This window comes from Pogoniulus pusillus, chromosome 14 (assembly GCF_015220805.1).
Source record: "Pogoniulus pusillus isolate bPogPus1 chromosome 14, bPogPus1.pri, whole genome shotgun sequence".
Lineage (NCBI taxonomy): Eukaryota > Metazoa > Chordata > Aves > Piciformes > Lybiidae > Pogoniulus > Pogoniulus pusillus.
In genome coordinates this window covers 27,870,533-27,886,246 of record NC_087277.1, presented here as the reverse complement: position 1 = coordinate 27,886,246, position 15,714 = coordinate 27,870,533, and the positions used below count along the sequence as shown (strand labels likewise).

The following is a 15,714-nucleotide window of genomic DNA, read 5'->3' as shown; positions in this document are numbered from 1 at the left end:
TTCTCCTTGAGATCCTATTCCAGGCACATTGCTTTGAAGCCACTTCAGGACACATTTTGTGCTTCCTGCCTGGAAATCATCCCCTCAGCAGCCAGCAGTGGCTGAGTCAGATATGAGTTGGTCAGAGGAGGTGGCACTTTGAAGAAGCCTCAGCACCAAAGCCCCTCTGGCAGCGCTGGGATCACTGCTGGCTGGTGAGGCAGTGTTTGGGCCACAGCTTGTCCCTCTGCAAGGGTAGGCTGGGGCCAGGGATTTCCAGTGGACATCAGGTGGCAAAAAGGTGCTAGGAGATTTTGCAAAGCACTGGGGAGCTTGGAGATTTTCAGCCACCATTCTCAGTGAGTGTCCCCAGCTCTGTGCTGCAGTGGCACTGTGTGAGGTAAATTATCACAGCAAAGCTTTCTGGCCTGTGATCTTCATGCTGATGCCTTCCTCTAGGGCCCCTGCAGATACTGAAATCATAGAATCATAGAATCAACCAGGTTGGAAGACACCTCCAAGCTCATCCAGGCCAACCTAGCACCCAGCCCTAGCCAGTCAACCAGACCATGGCACTAAGTGCCTCAGCCAGGCTTTGCTTCAACACCTCCAGGCACAGCAACTCCACCACCTCCCTGGGCAGCCCATTCCAATGCCAATCACTCTCTCTGACAACAACTTCCTCCTCACATCCAGCCTAGACCTCCCCTGGCACAACTTGAGACTGTGTCCCCTTGTTCTGTTGCTGGTTGCCTGGCAGAAGAGACCAACCCCACCTGGCTACAGCCTCCCTGCAGGCAGCTGCAGACAGCAATGAGCTCTGCCCTGAGCCTCCTCTTCTGCAGGCTGCACACCCCCAGCTCCCTCAGCCTCTCCTCACAGGGCTCTGCTCCAGGCCCCTCAACAGCTTTGTTGCCCTTCTCTGGACACCTTTCAGCACCTCAACATCTCTCTTGAATTGAGGGGCCCAGAACTGGACACAGCACTCAAGGGGTGGCCTGAGCAGTGCTGAGTCCAGGGGCAGAAGAACCTCTCTTTAAGGTCTCCAGGCTGAACAGCCCCAACTCTCCCATCCTGTCCTCACACACACAGAATCACACAGACTCAACCAGGTTGGAAAACACCTCTAGGATTGAGTCCAACCTATCATTTAACCCTTTTAATTAACTAAACCATGGCACTAAGTGCCTCACCCAACCTTGTCTCAAACACCTCCAGGGAGAGTGACTCTACGACCTCCCCAAGCAGCTGGTTCCAATGGGCAATCACTCTTGCTGTGTAGAACTTCTTCCTAAGGTCCATAACAGAGGTGCTCCAGCCTTTCAGTCCTGGCATCACTGTATCACCAAGCTTGGAAGAGACCTCACAGATCATCAAGTCCAACCCTTGGTGGCCTGCTCTGGTCCTGCTCCAGCCGGTCTGTGTCTCTCTTGCATGGGGCACCCCAGAGCTGGGCAGAGCCCTGCAGGTGAGGTCTCGGCAGGACAGAGCAGAGCAGCAGAATCACCTCCTTTGCCCTGCCGGCCACGCTTTGTGCTTCCCCGGAGCCCTCCCATTTGGCTGGGGCAGCCTTGCAGCAGGGTTAGCTGGCACGGGTAGCTGCCAGGAGCAGGCTGTGCTCAGCAGCACCTTTTTCTCTCCAGGTTACAAAAGTAGTTCAGACTTTTCTAACAGGTCACTGGCAAGACAATATTCTTAAGTCAACAGCACTCTGGAGCTGAGCAAACAAGAGAGAGGCTGTTTAAAACATCTCTGCTGCAGGTTTGGCTCGGGCACAGCCTTTGCTGGGCGTCTGTAACCCCAGGGAGGGATGCACCTGGTAACAGAGCTCCCTGCTCACAAATTAGCCCTAACAAGAAATAATTGGGGAGCAAACTGTGCAAGAGCCTGTCCTAGGAGGCAGGAAGGAGGAACAAGCCACTGGGGAGGTTTCAGCAGCTGCTTGCTTGGTGGCTTTTTTTGCTTTTGCAGGCACCAAGCGTCCCTGGCCAAAGCAAACAGGGAGATTCCCCCTGCCCTTGAGCTAAAATCAATCCTTGGCTAGAGGGCAGACCGAGAGCTGCAGCATCACCAGGCTTTGGGTGGGGGCTGAGCTTTGGGGCAGTTGTGTGATTGCTTACAGCACGGAGAGTATTTGGCCTAATGCACTGACTCATGTCAGTGGAGCTGCAGTGCTTCAGCAGTACCAGAAACGAGTTGCACCAAATGACTCAGCTTCCAAGTGACAGCAGTTGCTGTTCTGGCATCTTACTTGGAAGGGAGACGGTGGGAAGGGCTTGTTTCTTCAGTTGTAGTAGGATCTGTGTCTGCTGTGTGTGTGCAAGAAGGTGAGAGGCTGAACTCTGTGCAATGGCAGCAGAGGTTGCACTGCAGTGGCCATTTAAAAGTGACCACTGGGGCAGCAAGCTCTGCATGGGCCAGCACTGTGCCCTTGTGACCAAGAGAGCCAAGGGCATCCTGGGGTGCATCAGGAGAAGTGTGGCCAGCTTTGAGCAACCCAAGCTAAGGGAAGGTGTCCCTGCATGTGGGACCCTGTGGTGTTGGGCATGGACATGGTGTTCTTTGAAGGGGCTCTCACACCCAAACCATTCTGTGATTTCGTGATTGCTTATGAAGTGGGAGGTTTGGTGGCTCACCAAAGGTCCCTCATTCACTCTGGGGGTGACTGCAGAGGCCCCAGGGCTCCCTGAGGAAGCACATCAAGCTGCCTTGGCTGGGCACTCACAGGTAGCCAGGAGTGTGGCCACACAAGCAGGAGGAAGCCCAGAGCTCACACAGGAGTGCCAGAGAGTCTGGTCTCTGCAAACCAGACGGGCAGGTTCCAGCCATGTGTGGTGAGTGACAGGGTGCTGAGCCTTGCTGGCACAGGAAAGAGCCTGGGGGTGGCAACTCCTGCACACCTTCCTCAAGAGGTGCCAGTAATGCTGGGAAAAAGGCTTGGGTCTGGTGACTGGGGCACGGTCTGCAAACAAAGGGAGTCAATGGGATGGGGTTCAATAGCTCCCAGTGCAGGGTGCTGCACTTTGGCCACAACAACCCCATGCAGAGATACAGGCTGGGGTCAGAGTGGCTGAGAGCAGCCAGACAGAGAGGGATCTGGGGGTGCTGATTGATACCCACCTGAACATGAGCCAGCAGTGTGCCCAGGTGGCCAAGAGAGCCAGTGGCATCCTGGCCTGCATCAGGAATGGTGTGGCCAGCAGGAGCAGGGAGGTCATTCTGCCCCTGGACTCTGCACTGGTTAGACCACACCTTGAGTGCTGTGTTCAGTTCTGGGCCCCCCAGTTCAGGAGGGACACTGAGATGCTTGAGCGTGTCCAGAGAAGGGCAACGAGGCTGGGGAGAGGCCTTGAGCACAGCCCTACGAGGAGAGGCTGAGGGAGCTGGGATTGGTTAGCCTGGAGAAGAGGAGGCTCAGGGGAGACCTTATTGCTGTCTACAGCTACCTGAGGGGAGGTTGTGGCCAGGAGGAGGTTGCTCTCTTCTCTCAGGTGGCCAGCACCAGAACAAGAGGACACAGCCTCAGGCTGTGCCAGGGGAGATTTAGGCTGGAGGTGAGGAGAAAGTTCTTCCCTGAGAGAGTCATTGGACACTGGAATGGGCTGCCCGGGGAGGTGGTGGAGTCGCCATCCCTGGAGCTGTTCAAGGCAGGACTGGACGTGGCACTTGGTGCCATGGTCTGGCCTTGAGCTCTGTGCTAAAGGGTTGGACTTGATGATCTGTGAGGTCTCTTCCAACCCTGATGATACTGTGATACTGTGATCTTGGGCTGAGTGGCCCTGCTGCACTGCCTTCCTCCCTTACCCCCGTGCCAGCCCAAGGCACGGCAGGCAGGGAGGTGTGTGGTGACACCATGCATGGCTTTAGGAAGGGTAGGTCCTGCCTGACCAACCTGAGCTCCTGTTACGATCAGGTTACCTCCCTGGTGAGTGTGGGGCAGGCTGTGGATGGAGTCTGCCTGGACTGCAACAAAGCCTTTGACACTGTCTGCCACAAGCAGCTCCTGGCCAAGCTGGCAGCTCATGGCTTGGGCAGGTTCACTCTGACATGGGTCAAGAACTGGCTGCAGGGCCAGGTCTAGAGAGTGGTGGTGAATGGTGCCAAAATCCAGCTGGCAGCTGTCACTAGTGGTGTGCCCCAAGGATCACAGTATCACAGTATCATCAAGGTTGGAAGACACCTCATAGATCATCAAGTCCAACCATAGATCATCAAGTCCAATCAGTGCTGGGCCCAGTCCTGTTCAACATCTTTATTGATGATCTGGACCAGCGGATTGAGTCCTGCATCAGTAGGTTTGTAGATGACACCAAGCTAGGAGCAGCTGTGAAGCTGTAGGAGGGTAGGAGAGCCCTGCAGAGGGACCTGGCCAGGCTGGATGGGTGGGCAGAGGTCAATGGGATGAGATTGAACAAGGCCAAGTGCAGGGTTCTGCACTTTGGCCACAACAACCCCAAGCAGCACTACAGGCTGGGGACAGAGTGGCTGAGAGCAGCCAGAAGGAAAGGGACCTGGGGTTGCTGGTAGAGAGTAGCTGAAGATGAGGCAGCAGTGTGCCCAGGTGGCCAAGAGAGCCAATGGCATCCTGGGCTGGCTCAGGAACAGTGTGGCCAGCAGGACAAGGGAGGTTCTTCTGCCCCTGGACTCAGCACTGCTCAGGCCACACCTTGAGTGCTGTGTCCAGTTCTGGGCCCCTCAATTCAAGAGAGATGTTGAGGTGCTGGAAGGTGTCCAGAGAAGGGCAACAAAGCTGGTGAGGGGCCTGGAACACAAACCCTATGAGGAGAGGCTGAGGGAGCTGGGGGTGTGCAGCCTGCAGAAGAGGAGGCTCAGGGCAGAGCTCATTGCTGTCTACAACTACCTGAAGGGAGGCTGTAGCCAGGTGGGGTTGGGCTCTTCTGCCAGGCAACCAGCAACAGAACAAGGGGACACAGTCTCAAGTTGTGCGAGGGGAGGTCTTGTCTGGATGTTAGGAGGAAGTTGTTGGCAGAGAGAGTGATTGGCATTGGAATGGGCTGCCCAGGGAGGTGGTGGAGTCACTGTCCCTGGAGGTGTTGAAGCAAAGCCTGGCTGAGGCACTTAGTGCCATGGTCTGGTTGACTGGCTAGGGCTGGGTGCTAGGTTGGGCTGGATGAGCTTGGAGGTCTCTTCCAATCTAGCTGATTCTGTGATTCTGTTCAGCACTCCCCTTTGGGCAGCAGGCTGTGTGGTGGCACCATGCATTCAGCACTCCCCTTGGGGCAGCAGGCTGTGTGGTGGCACCATTCATTCAGCACTCCCCTTTGGGCAGCAGGCTGTGGGGTGGCACCATGCATTCAGCACTCCCCTTGGGGCAGCAGGCTGTGTGGTGGCACCATGCATTCAGCACTCACTTTCAGTGCAGGCTCTCCTCACAGCAGAGGGGCTGCAGAGAAGGGATGCACAGTTCCTTGCAATTCCTGTGTGCCACAAAAAGCAGCCAAGAGAGCTGCTGGACCTGATTCCAATGCCCCTAGTCCAGTGTGGGCTCCACTTCCCTGGGCACCATTTCTCAGGTGTGGCTCTTCCATGTCTTCCTCTGCTCACCTGGAGCTGCAGGCATCGTCGTGGCCCTGCAGGGCAGCAAACCCTATGAGGGCTTCTTGCTTACCAGCAAGTCCCCTACCTGCCTGCCCATTTAGATCCATCTCAGCATGGCTGTGCAGTGCCAGTGCCCAGAGCTTGTTCCCAGCTGTAAGCTGTTTTCTGTCTGGGGTGTTTCTGAGCCAGCACCCCGGCAGGTATCTCCTTGCAAACTCCTGTCACACCTCCCTGAGCTGAGAGTGACCAAGGCTGTGAAGAGGAGCCAGGACTTGGCACTCTGCCACATGCAGAGGCACAGACCAAGGAGACATCCAGCTCCTCTGGTGGCAGCTGCTCTTTCCAGTACAGCTTTTATGACTGCTGGTGTGGGGGCTTAATGCTTCCCAAATTCACTGCTGCTTTCAGCTGCTGGACCCATTTCCAGCTCTCCCAGTTTGAGCAGCTAGAAGCAGGCAGTGCTGGAGAGAAAGCTGAGAAAGCTAAAAGCCTCAGGAAACAAAAGGCATTCCCCAGAGAGGATCAGCTCCTTTCTGTTCTTCCATCTAGACACAATTAAATGCATCTGCTACTGAATTGTGTCCGTGAGAGTCCACAGACTCCCTGGTAATGGCTGCTAAAGGGTTGCTCTCGATGCTCAGTGATGGAGATGTGGAAGGGCTGGGTCAGAGGAGCCAAGAGCACCAAGTGGCACCACCAGGAGATGCTCCATTACATCACAGCCTCCTCTGGCTTGGCTTCTGGTGAGTGGGGGCAATGATTATTGCCATTTCCAAGCAGTGTGTCACCAAAGCACGGCTCTGCATTCACTCAGGCAGTCAGAGGCAGGCCCCTGGAGAGCAGTGCTAGCTCTGAACAGCAAGAAGAGGCTGAGGAACTGTGGGTTTGGTGCAGTGCTTGATGTGAGGAAGCAAAACTTCCCTGCTGAGAGCAGCCAACCCTCCATGACACCAGCCCACAGGGGTGTCACAGCTGCACGTCAGGCAGGCAGCAGTGCCAGACAGATGGTCCTGATCTACAGGTCTCAGATCCAGCTCTCTCACATCACTGTGCTTAAAAATCCCTGGGGACTCAGCACAGTGGCGCCAGCCTTCAAAGGAATTCACTGCTTGGCCTTCCAGAGAGCATATTGCTGGGCTCTCTGCAAGTGCCAAGGCAGAGTGGCACCCAGAAAAGCCCCGCAGTCAGCTGGGCAGCAGCCAGGAACGAGAGCTGCAGCTGCCTGTGCAAACTGGGCACCCAGAGTCTCTTTCTTTCTGAGCTGAGCACAAGGGGACAATCCCCTCCCTGTCACTGCTGGACACAGCTGCACAAGGCTCTGGGCAGGCTACCTGAACTAGTGGAGGATGTCCCTGCTGACTGCAGGGGGGTTGGACTGGGTGACCTTTGGAGGTCCCTGCCACCCCAAACCCTTCCCTGATTCTATGGAAGGGAAAGCCTGCTGCAGGCTTGGGTCAACTGATTTTACCAAGTAAACAAAAGAGAAACTTTTCCAATACTTGAAAATATTTTTTATTGCTGAGAGGGACAGATCTGAGAGTCTGAAATTATGAAATGGATTGATTTGAGTGACTGATTGAGGTGATTAAATGAAACATGTAGAAACTTGAACTATCCCCATCACTGTACTACCTGTAATTAACATTTCAGACAAATGACCTGGAAAAACAAAGCACAGCAGAGCAGAGTGTGAGAGAGGGAGCCAAGGGTCTGAACTGTGTTGACAGGAGAGTTTTAGAGGAATTTACCATCTCTGTGCAACAAGAGCTGCCTCCAGCAATGCTTCTTGCAGACTGCAAGGCCATTAGAGCTGTCACATGCCCTTCTGAGCAGCAGATAATTAAAGGCATATCTAAAGCAAACTCAGAGCATGATTTTGGTATGGGAAGATGTAACTGGTTAGCAAAAGTACTGATAGCAGGGTAGAGTGTGAGAGCCCACATGCTCAAACACCTCCATTTCTGCTCACACCATGCTGGCAGATGACACAATCACACCTGCATTCTGCTGGCAGCCATGCCCTGCTTTAACCCAGTCTGGTTACTACATTTCAGTCATTCTGACTGCAGGTAGCATCCCTCTGTCTCCCAGAACAACCCTACAACTGTAAGCACATCACAATTCACACCTTGTGCCTGTGATCACAGCCAATGATGCACAGTCCCACTGCTGGAAAGACAAGACCTGAATGAGAGCAATTCATGAGGGTCCTACTTGCTCACTCACAGACCACAGCAACCATCTACACTCCTTTAGTCACCCTGAAGAAATGTGGTCGGCTGAGAAGGACATTTCCCCTGGTACAGTGACATTTCAGCAGGACTGGTGAGATCTGGACAGCTGGGTTAAGTTAAGCTAAGCAGAGATAGTGGCCAAAGAAATACATGGACATCATGTGAGCCTACCTTGGCCTTGCAGATGTCCTACTGCAGACTATGTTTCAGCTGTCTCATTAGCCTAGCTCACAGCTTTGGCACTCAGTAGATCAGTGACAAGGAGTATCACAGACAGCCCCCAACTAATGAAGTTATACAGTCACGGTACTCAGTGGAAATGCAAATGTTGGCTGTTTTAGCAGATCCAGGATCTAAGGGACACTTGAATGACTACACTGACTACAAAGGCAACAACCTTAACTTCATTTCTAGTGGACATTTCACTCTGCTGGAGTGTTGTGCTCACACCTTTCTCGAGGGACAGTCTTGGCCAGCAGAGGACCGCACACATGCAGACAAAAGCAAGGAAAAGCATGGCATGGGAGTTCCCATGCAAAAATGCACACCAACAGATGGATGTCCCACTGAAAAGCAGCTCCTTGCTCCTCTGCCTTCTCACAGCCTTACTAGCAGACACATTCCAGCATTTAACAGCAACTGCACAGGGCTGGCAAGCTACCCAGCAACACCAAAACCGAGTGCATTGGAGCAACAATGGCCCTGAGATTTATGTCCATGTCCCTTGAAATTTACAATCATGGCATGATGTAGTATCGACAGGAGAACATATTCCTCTTTCTGAAGCCAAGAAACACCTGAAGTCCAGTGCTTCTTCACCTCAGACAAGCATGCCTGCACTGGAAGTTTGCTAGGTGCAACTGATCACATCCTCAGTCCCTGGTTTGGAATCAGCATGCTAACCCCCACCACCATTTATGGTGTTGCTGCTGGTGAAAGTCCCTTCTTGAATCACCTGAAGACAAGGAACAGCTCTAAAAAGAGCAAACACTATTAATGTTTAACCATTTACTGAAGAAACCCAAAATATCATTTAACAAAGGTAGGGAGACTTCCCAGAGATAGAAAAGAGAGGTAGGCATCTCACATGAAGGTGTTTAGAAGGCCTTGCTCACAGTCTCCCTTAACATCAAAGAGGTGGCACTTGAATCATTATTAACTTGCCTAAATACCCAAAACAAACAAGTGTGGTCTCTGTGTGGTATCTAAAGACAACAAAGCAACAAAACAGAGAGAGAGGGGCACATGAAATGTATAAAGGCACCTGTGAAAGCACTTCTACAATGTCTGCCTCTGTTTCACTTGTGTGGGACAGCACAGAAGAATTTCTGTTTCCCTGACCATCATCAGATGGCAGAAGATCAGGAACAACCCCCACACACCTGTAACCATCCCCTCTGCTCTGTCACAGTCTTACAGTGGGACCAGTGTGGCCAGCAGGAACAGGGAGGTGATCATCCCCCACATACCTATAACCATCCCCCCTGCTCTGTCACACTGTCTTACACTGGCACCAGTGTGGCCAGCAGGAACAGGGAGGTGATCATCCCCCACATACCTATAACCATCCCCCCTGCTCTGTCACACTGTCTTACACTGGCACCAGTGTGGCCAGCAGGAACAGGGAGGTGATCATCCGCCCAGACTCAGCACTGGTGAGGCCAAACCTCAATTGCTGTGTTCAGTTCTGGACCCCTCACTATAGGAAGGACATTGAGGAAGGGCAACGAGGCTGGTGAAGGGTCCAGTGCACCATTCCCCTTGTCCTGTCTCTAGACACCCTTAGGAAAAGTCTCTCTGCAGCCTTCCTGGAGGATCCTTTCAGCTATTGGAAGGCAGCTCTAAGGTACCCTCAGACTCTTCTCCAGGCTGAACACTCCCAGCTCCCTCAGCCTATCCTCACAGCAGAGGTGCTCCAGCCCTTGCATTGTCTTTGTGGCTTCCTCTGGACTCACTCCAGCAGCTCTGTGTCCTTATGCTGAGGACACCAGAACTGGAGGCAGGACTGGAGGTGAGGTCTGAGCAGAGCAGAGTCAAGGGGCAGAATCCCCTCTCTTGCCCTTCTGCCCACACTCCTCTGTGTGCAACCCAGCACACAGCTGCCTTCTGGGCTGCATGAGGGCAGGGCTGGCTCCTGGGGAGCTGCCCAGCAACCAGCACTCCCAAATCTCTTATTTCAGGGCTACACTCAAGTCATAAGCAACATGTCATATTTTCCCTTTAAAGATCTATGAGTTAGTGCTCACAAACTAAAGAGGGATTTGGAAACACACAAAAAGAAAGCTGAACAGCACAGGGTAACAAAAAATGACACATTTAAAATGCACTTCTTGAAAAGGGCACTACAACTGATCTGCTGGTCAGAGATGCTGGACTGGGTGATCTTGAAGGTATCTTCCAACCAGATGCATTCTGTGGTTCTGTGATCATGGGCATCATTTCCATGATTAACTCCACAACATTACTTTTTCATCTTCTTAAATGAGAAATCTTTGGTCCACTAAGGTTTTGGATGCCAAATTCTTCTGCCCAAGTGTGTTACGAATAAACCTGAACACCTGAGAAGATGTTGGGGAAACAAAGGAATGAACAAAGAAATAGTTAAGCAGTAAAAAGGTGACTTCAGAGTAGCTTTCAGTCATAAAGAAAGAGTGAATCAGGTGCTTAACTCCCCTGAAAATTGTGGCAACCTTTTCCATACTACCCCTGTAGTATAACATAATGATGTGTGATTAGTTTAAACAGGTACTTGTGGGTTCTGCAGCTTCTTTATTCATGACTGGCATGTGAGAATGAGTCTCTCTCAAGCCTATTTGATAACAAAGCAATAGCTAAAAACTGGTTTATAACCTCTCAGTATAACCTGCCTCCACATCAGGTAGTAACAGGAGTAGGAGGAATGGAGCAAAGCTGGAGGTGGGGAGAGTGAGGCTGGAGGTGAGGAGGAAGTTGTTGAGCATGAGAGTGGTGAGAGGCTGGAATGGGTTGCCCAGGGAGGTGGTTGAGGCCCCATGCCTGGAGGTGTTTAAGGCCAGGCTGTCTGAGGCTAGGGGCAGCCTGATGTAGGGTAGGGTGTCCCTGGGCACGGCAGGGGGGTTGGAACTGGCTGCTCCTTGTGGTCCCTTCCAACCCTGACTGATTCTATGATTCTATAGGGCTAAGTTACTGCTCTAGTCATAGATTCAGAGAACGATTTGGATTGGAAGACACCTTCAAGATCATCTAGTTCAAACTTTTTCCTTGGGCATTAAGTATGTCTCAACACAGGCTTCTGTATGTTGGAACAAACCTTCAAGATCATCCAGTTCCCACCTCCCTGCCACCTCCCACTAGAGTAGGTTGGTCAAGGCATCATCCAACCTGTCCTTGAACACCTTCAGGAACAAGGCATCCATGACCTCCCTGATCAACCTGTTCCAGTGTCTCACCACCCTCACTGGGAAGAATTTCTTCCTAATCTCCAGCCTAAATCTCCTCTCCTCAAGCTTCAATCCATTCCCTCTCACCTTATCACTCCAAGCTCTTGTGAAAAGTCCCTTCCTGTCTTTATTGTAGGCCCCTTCAGGCACTAGAGGGCTGCTCTGAGATCTCCCTGGAGCCTTCTCTTCTCCAACTCTCTCAGCCTGTCCCCATAGGGGAGGTTCTCCATCTCTCTGATCATCTTTGTGGCCTCCTCTGGACATGCTCCATCAGCAACACGTCTGGGAGCACCAGAACTGTATCCATATAAACTAGAAAACTATTACATCAACTTTTCCCCAATGCCATCTTTAAAAATATGACTTTGTTGTTGAGTTGAAGTTTACCTCTTGCTGCAAGTAGGTTACTATAGCTGCCAGCACAAAACTCTGGGAAGCCAGATCCACCACGGAGAAAAAGAGGATATCGAAGATGAGCAGTGTGCTCTCGTTGCCATAGTAGAGAACATCACTGAAAGACTGTCCTTCATCTGCAGGGAGAAAACCAGGGTTGAGAAGTGGTTATTTCTGTGAAGTGCAGGTTTGTGGAGTTCAGCAGCCCATGCTGAGAAAGCTCCAAAGAAAGAGGGAAGTCTGAGCAAGACACATTTGAGGCACGCTATGGCAACAGAAGAGCTGCTGATGTTATTCACTTGATTTGAACTATAGAGCTCAAATCTTTTCAGCTTGACAATGGCTCAATACTGACAGAACACTACAGACAAAGTCCTCCTGCCACAGGCAGCTTTGTTCACTCCTGAAATCTCCATCAGACTGTTTTAACAAGGCTGATTTGAACAAGATGATGTTGAGATACTGGAAGGTATCCAGACAAGGGTAATGAAGCCGGTGAGGGGCCTGGAACACAGCCCTGTGAGGAGAGTCTGAGGGAGCTGGGGGTGTGCAGCCTGCAGAAGAGGAGGCTCAGAGCAGAGCTCATAGCTGTCTGCAACTACCTGAAGAGAGGCTGTAGCCAGGTGGGGTTGGGCTGTTCTGCCAGGCAACCAGCAACAGAACAAGGGGACACAGTCTCAAGTTGTGCCAGGGGGATTTATAGGCTGGATGTTAGGAGGAAGTTGTTGGCAGAGAGAGTGATTGGCATTGGAATGGGCTGCCAGGGAGGTGCTGGAGTTGCTGCCCCTGGAGGTGTTCAAGAAAAGCCTGGATGGGGCACTTAGTGCCATGGTCTGGTTGATTGGACAGGGCTGGGTGCTAGGTTGGGCTGTCTGAGCTTGGAGGTCTCTTCCAACCTGGTTGGTTCTATGATTCTAAGAACAAGAGGACATTCTGCCCCTTTAGTCTGCTCTGCTGAGCCCTCACCTCCAATACTGCCTCCAATTCTGGTGTCCCTAGCAGAAGGACACAGAGCTGTTGGAGGGAGTCCAGAGGAAGCCACAAGGTTGATCCAAGGGCTGAAGCACCTCTGCTGTGAGGATAGGCTGAGGGAGCTGGGGTTGTTCAGCCTGGAGAAGACACTAGGAAGACTTTAGAGCTGCCTTCCAACACCTGAAGGGATCCTCCAGGAAGGCTGCAGAGGGACTTTTCCTAAGGGTGTCTAGGGACAGGACAAGGGGGAATAGTTTGATGCTGAAAGAGAGTAGGGTGACATTGGAGCTTAGGAAGAAGTTCTTTAGTATAATAGTGGTGAGACTGTGGAACAGGCTGCTTAGGGAGCTCGTGGCTGCCTCCTCCCTGGGTGTGTTGTTTCACAGGAAATTTGGTTCTCTATTTAAAAAAACAGCATGGAGCTGATTAAATATTGTGCCTCTTCTTTCCTTTTATGAAGGGGATATTGGGTCTATATAGCAAGTCAGAGGAGCACTTCATGCTCTGAACAGCATTTCTTTAATGTGAAAATCTTCTCTTAAATACTTCCCTCAGCAGCATTCATTTAATGACCTCCCTCCTGCTACAAAGCCCAGTTTAGACTGTAAGCCCTGGGAAAGACATCTACACAGAAACCTACATAACAGCAGAAAGAGCAAGTCACAAATCTTTTTACCATTGTAAAATATACTCTTCTCCAGGGGTTCCATTAACTCCATGCCAAGAATCCGTTCCAGCAGCAACTTATCTTTTACAATGTAATCCATTTCTTTGTGAACCTAAAAGGAAAGGCAAAAATAAGACTCCTTGGTTTATGGTTTCAAAGAGAAAATGCTTGTTACAAAGTGAAGTGCAGCTACTTAGACCTTTAAGAATGAGAAATACAACCCACTGGTCTGTTCCAAGACAGAAATAAAGGGCATAAGAGAAAAGGATTTGCCATTTCTAAGGGCAGGCTGCAGTGCAGAGCTGCACTTCAATCTGACTGCTTTTAATGAAGCTGCTATTGGAGGGAGTCCAGAGCAGGGCCACAAAGATGATTCAAGGGCTGCAGCACCTCTGCTGTGAGAATAGGCTGAGGGAGCTGGAGTTGTTCAGCCTGGAGAAGAGAAGATTCTGGGGGCACCTTAGAGTTGTCATCCAACACTTGAAGGGATCCTACAGGGAAGCTGCAGAGAACCTTTTCCTAAGGATGTCTGGAGACAGGACAAGGGGGAATAGTTTATAGCTGAGGGAGAGCAGAGTTAGACTGGATCTTAGGAAGTAGTTCTTCAGTATGAGGATGGTAAGACTCTGGAACACACTGCCCAGAGAGGTTGTGGATGGCTCCTGCCTTGGGATGTTCAAGGCCAGGTTGGATGAGGCCTTGAGCAGCTGAGTCTAGTTAAAAGGTGTCCCTGCCCGTGGTGGGGAGGTTGGAGTAGACGATCTGTGAGGTCTCCTCCAACCTGAGCCATTCTATGATTCTCCACTCAGTTAAAAATATGTCACCACACTCTCTGACAATACCATGGCCAAATATTCATATTGAGCACTGATCTGCACCTTGGTCAACCCACAGGAGCTTCCATGGGCTATAAGTCACACTGAAAGTGAGCAATCAGTTAATCTCATGCTCATTTCAAAGCTGACACTAGGCAAAAAAGCAGAGATAACAACAGCAAGGTGTTAGCCATTTTATGATTCTATGATTGTCAAGAAGTCAACAAGCCTTTATGTACCTATGTGTTAGTCCTCTATATTTTTAGTCCTTCCTCACTATCATTTCCTTTCCCCTTCTAGAGTAACTTTACTATACGCACGTGATCAATGAAAGAGCCGAGGAACTTGTTCATGGTGTTGTAGGCTCTTGTGCTCTGCTCAAAAGTACTTGCAGAGGAGTCCACCAGCCTAGCAGGACCACGTTTCTGAAAGGCAACATGACCATGACTTGAGTGGAAAACATCCACATTTGAAATAAGAATTAGAGACCACAGAGATCTCTCACTCACTCTGCTCAGGGTTTCATGGATCCTGTCGTAGTGCAGCCGCATCCTTCTTGCCAGGGAGATCTGGAACGTCTGGCACTCTGTGTTGGGCAGCAAACCTCTCTGACTGCAGAGGTTTTCCTACACAATTAAAGCAAATTGTAAGTTAACATCGTTAATGTCATCCACAGACAAAAAACCCAATCACATCTTTTCACTTCCTCTCTTTCATATTGTGCTAGTTTGAGCATAGCTGGAATGTTCTGGTGAGAGGAAAAGGAAACAATGATGATGCCTGCTGCACTGTGCTAGTTTAAAGCTAGCTAGAATGTTTTGGTGTGAAGAACTAGATTACAGGCTGTGGAAGGAAAACAAGGCTGATGTCTATTTGCTCATAGGCTTGCTGAGATGTATAAGAACAAGAAATAAAAGCTTAGATAACCACTCCTCTTCTGCTGCTGGCAAGCTTGGAACTGCATCTTTCTTCTAACCTCACCCTCTGTTTCTTTTCTAATCCACTTTGCTTCCTAACCCCCCTGGCTCAACCTTCGTTCTTCCCTGGGACTGGGGTAAGGTTGAGAGGGGTAGGGAGAAGGTGGAAGGGTGGTTGGGAGCCCCTCCTGGGGACTCAGGTTTCTGGGAGGGCTGTTGTGTTTCTGTATTACCTTTTACCTTGTATATTTCTGTCTCTAACTGTATATACTGTAAATATCTGCTTGTATATTGTGTTAGCTGTAAATATAAGCTGCATTCATATTTCCAGGGCTGGCTGAGTCTAGTCTGGGTGATTTCTAAAGTGTGGGGGGGCAGGGAACACCCAAACCATCACATGCACTCACAGCCTTGCTGAGATGTATAAAAACAAGAACATAAACACAGATAACAGAGTTGCTCTCTGGCTCTGGCTGCCTGCACTTCTCTCTCTATCCTGCTGTCTGTGTGACTGATCCCTCTGCTTCCTGACCCCCCATGCTGATTCTCCAAACTCACCTTGAACATAAGGCAAAGTCTGGGGTAAGGTAGAGGGGTGGAAAGGAAGTGGAAATGTGGCTGAGAGCCCCTCCTGGGGACTCAGGTTTCTGGGAGGGCTATTGTGTTTCTGTGTTACCTTTTTAACTTGTCTCTTTCTGTCTCTAGCTGTATCTATTGTAAATACCTGCTTGTATCTTGTGCTAAGCTGTAAATATAAAG

The 15,714-nt window shown here is 50.8% G+C and overlaps 1 protein-coding gene across 3 annotated transcripts in view; it reads right to left on the bottom strand.

Moving 5' to 3' along the window:
- Positions 1-7,041: 7,041 nt before the first annotated feature.
- Positions 7,042-15,714, bottom strand: part of TMEM67 (transmembrane protein 67) — a 46,824-nt gene continuing 38,151 nt past the window's right edge. For 2 of the 3 annotated variants that reach the window (XM_064154690.1, XM_064154688.1), the window contains 5 exons: positions 14,548-14,664; positions 14,359-14,463; positions 13,233-13,335; positions 11,579-11,721; positions 10,071-10,330 (listed from right to left, as the gene is read on the bottom strand). In XM_064154690.1, coding sequence (XP_064010760.1) covers positions 10,250-10,330; positions 11,579-11,721; positions 13,233-13,335; positions 14,359-14,463; positions 14,548-14,664 — 549 coding nt within the window. In that variant the 3' untranslated portion in view covers positions 10,071-10,249. Of the gene's footprint in view, positions 8,745-10,070; positions 10,331-11,578; positions 11,722-13,232; positions 13,336-14,358; positions 14,464-14,547; positions 14,665-15,714 lie in introns of those variants that run through there. The other variant, XM_064154689.1, reaches the window with a different exon arrangement.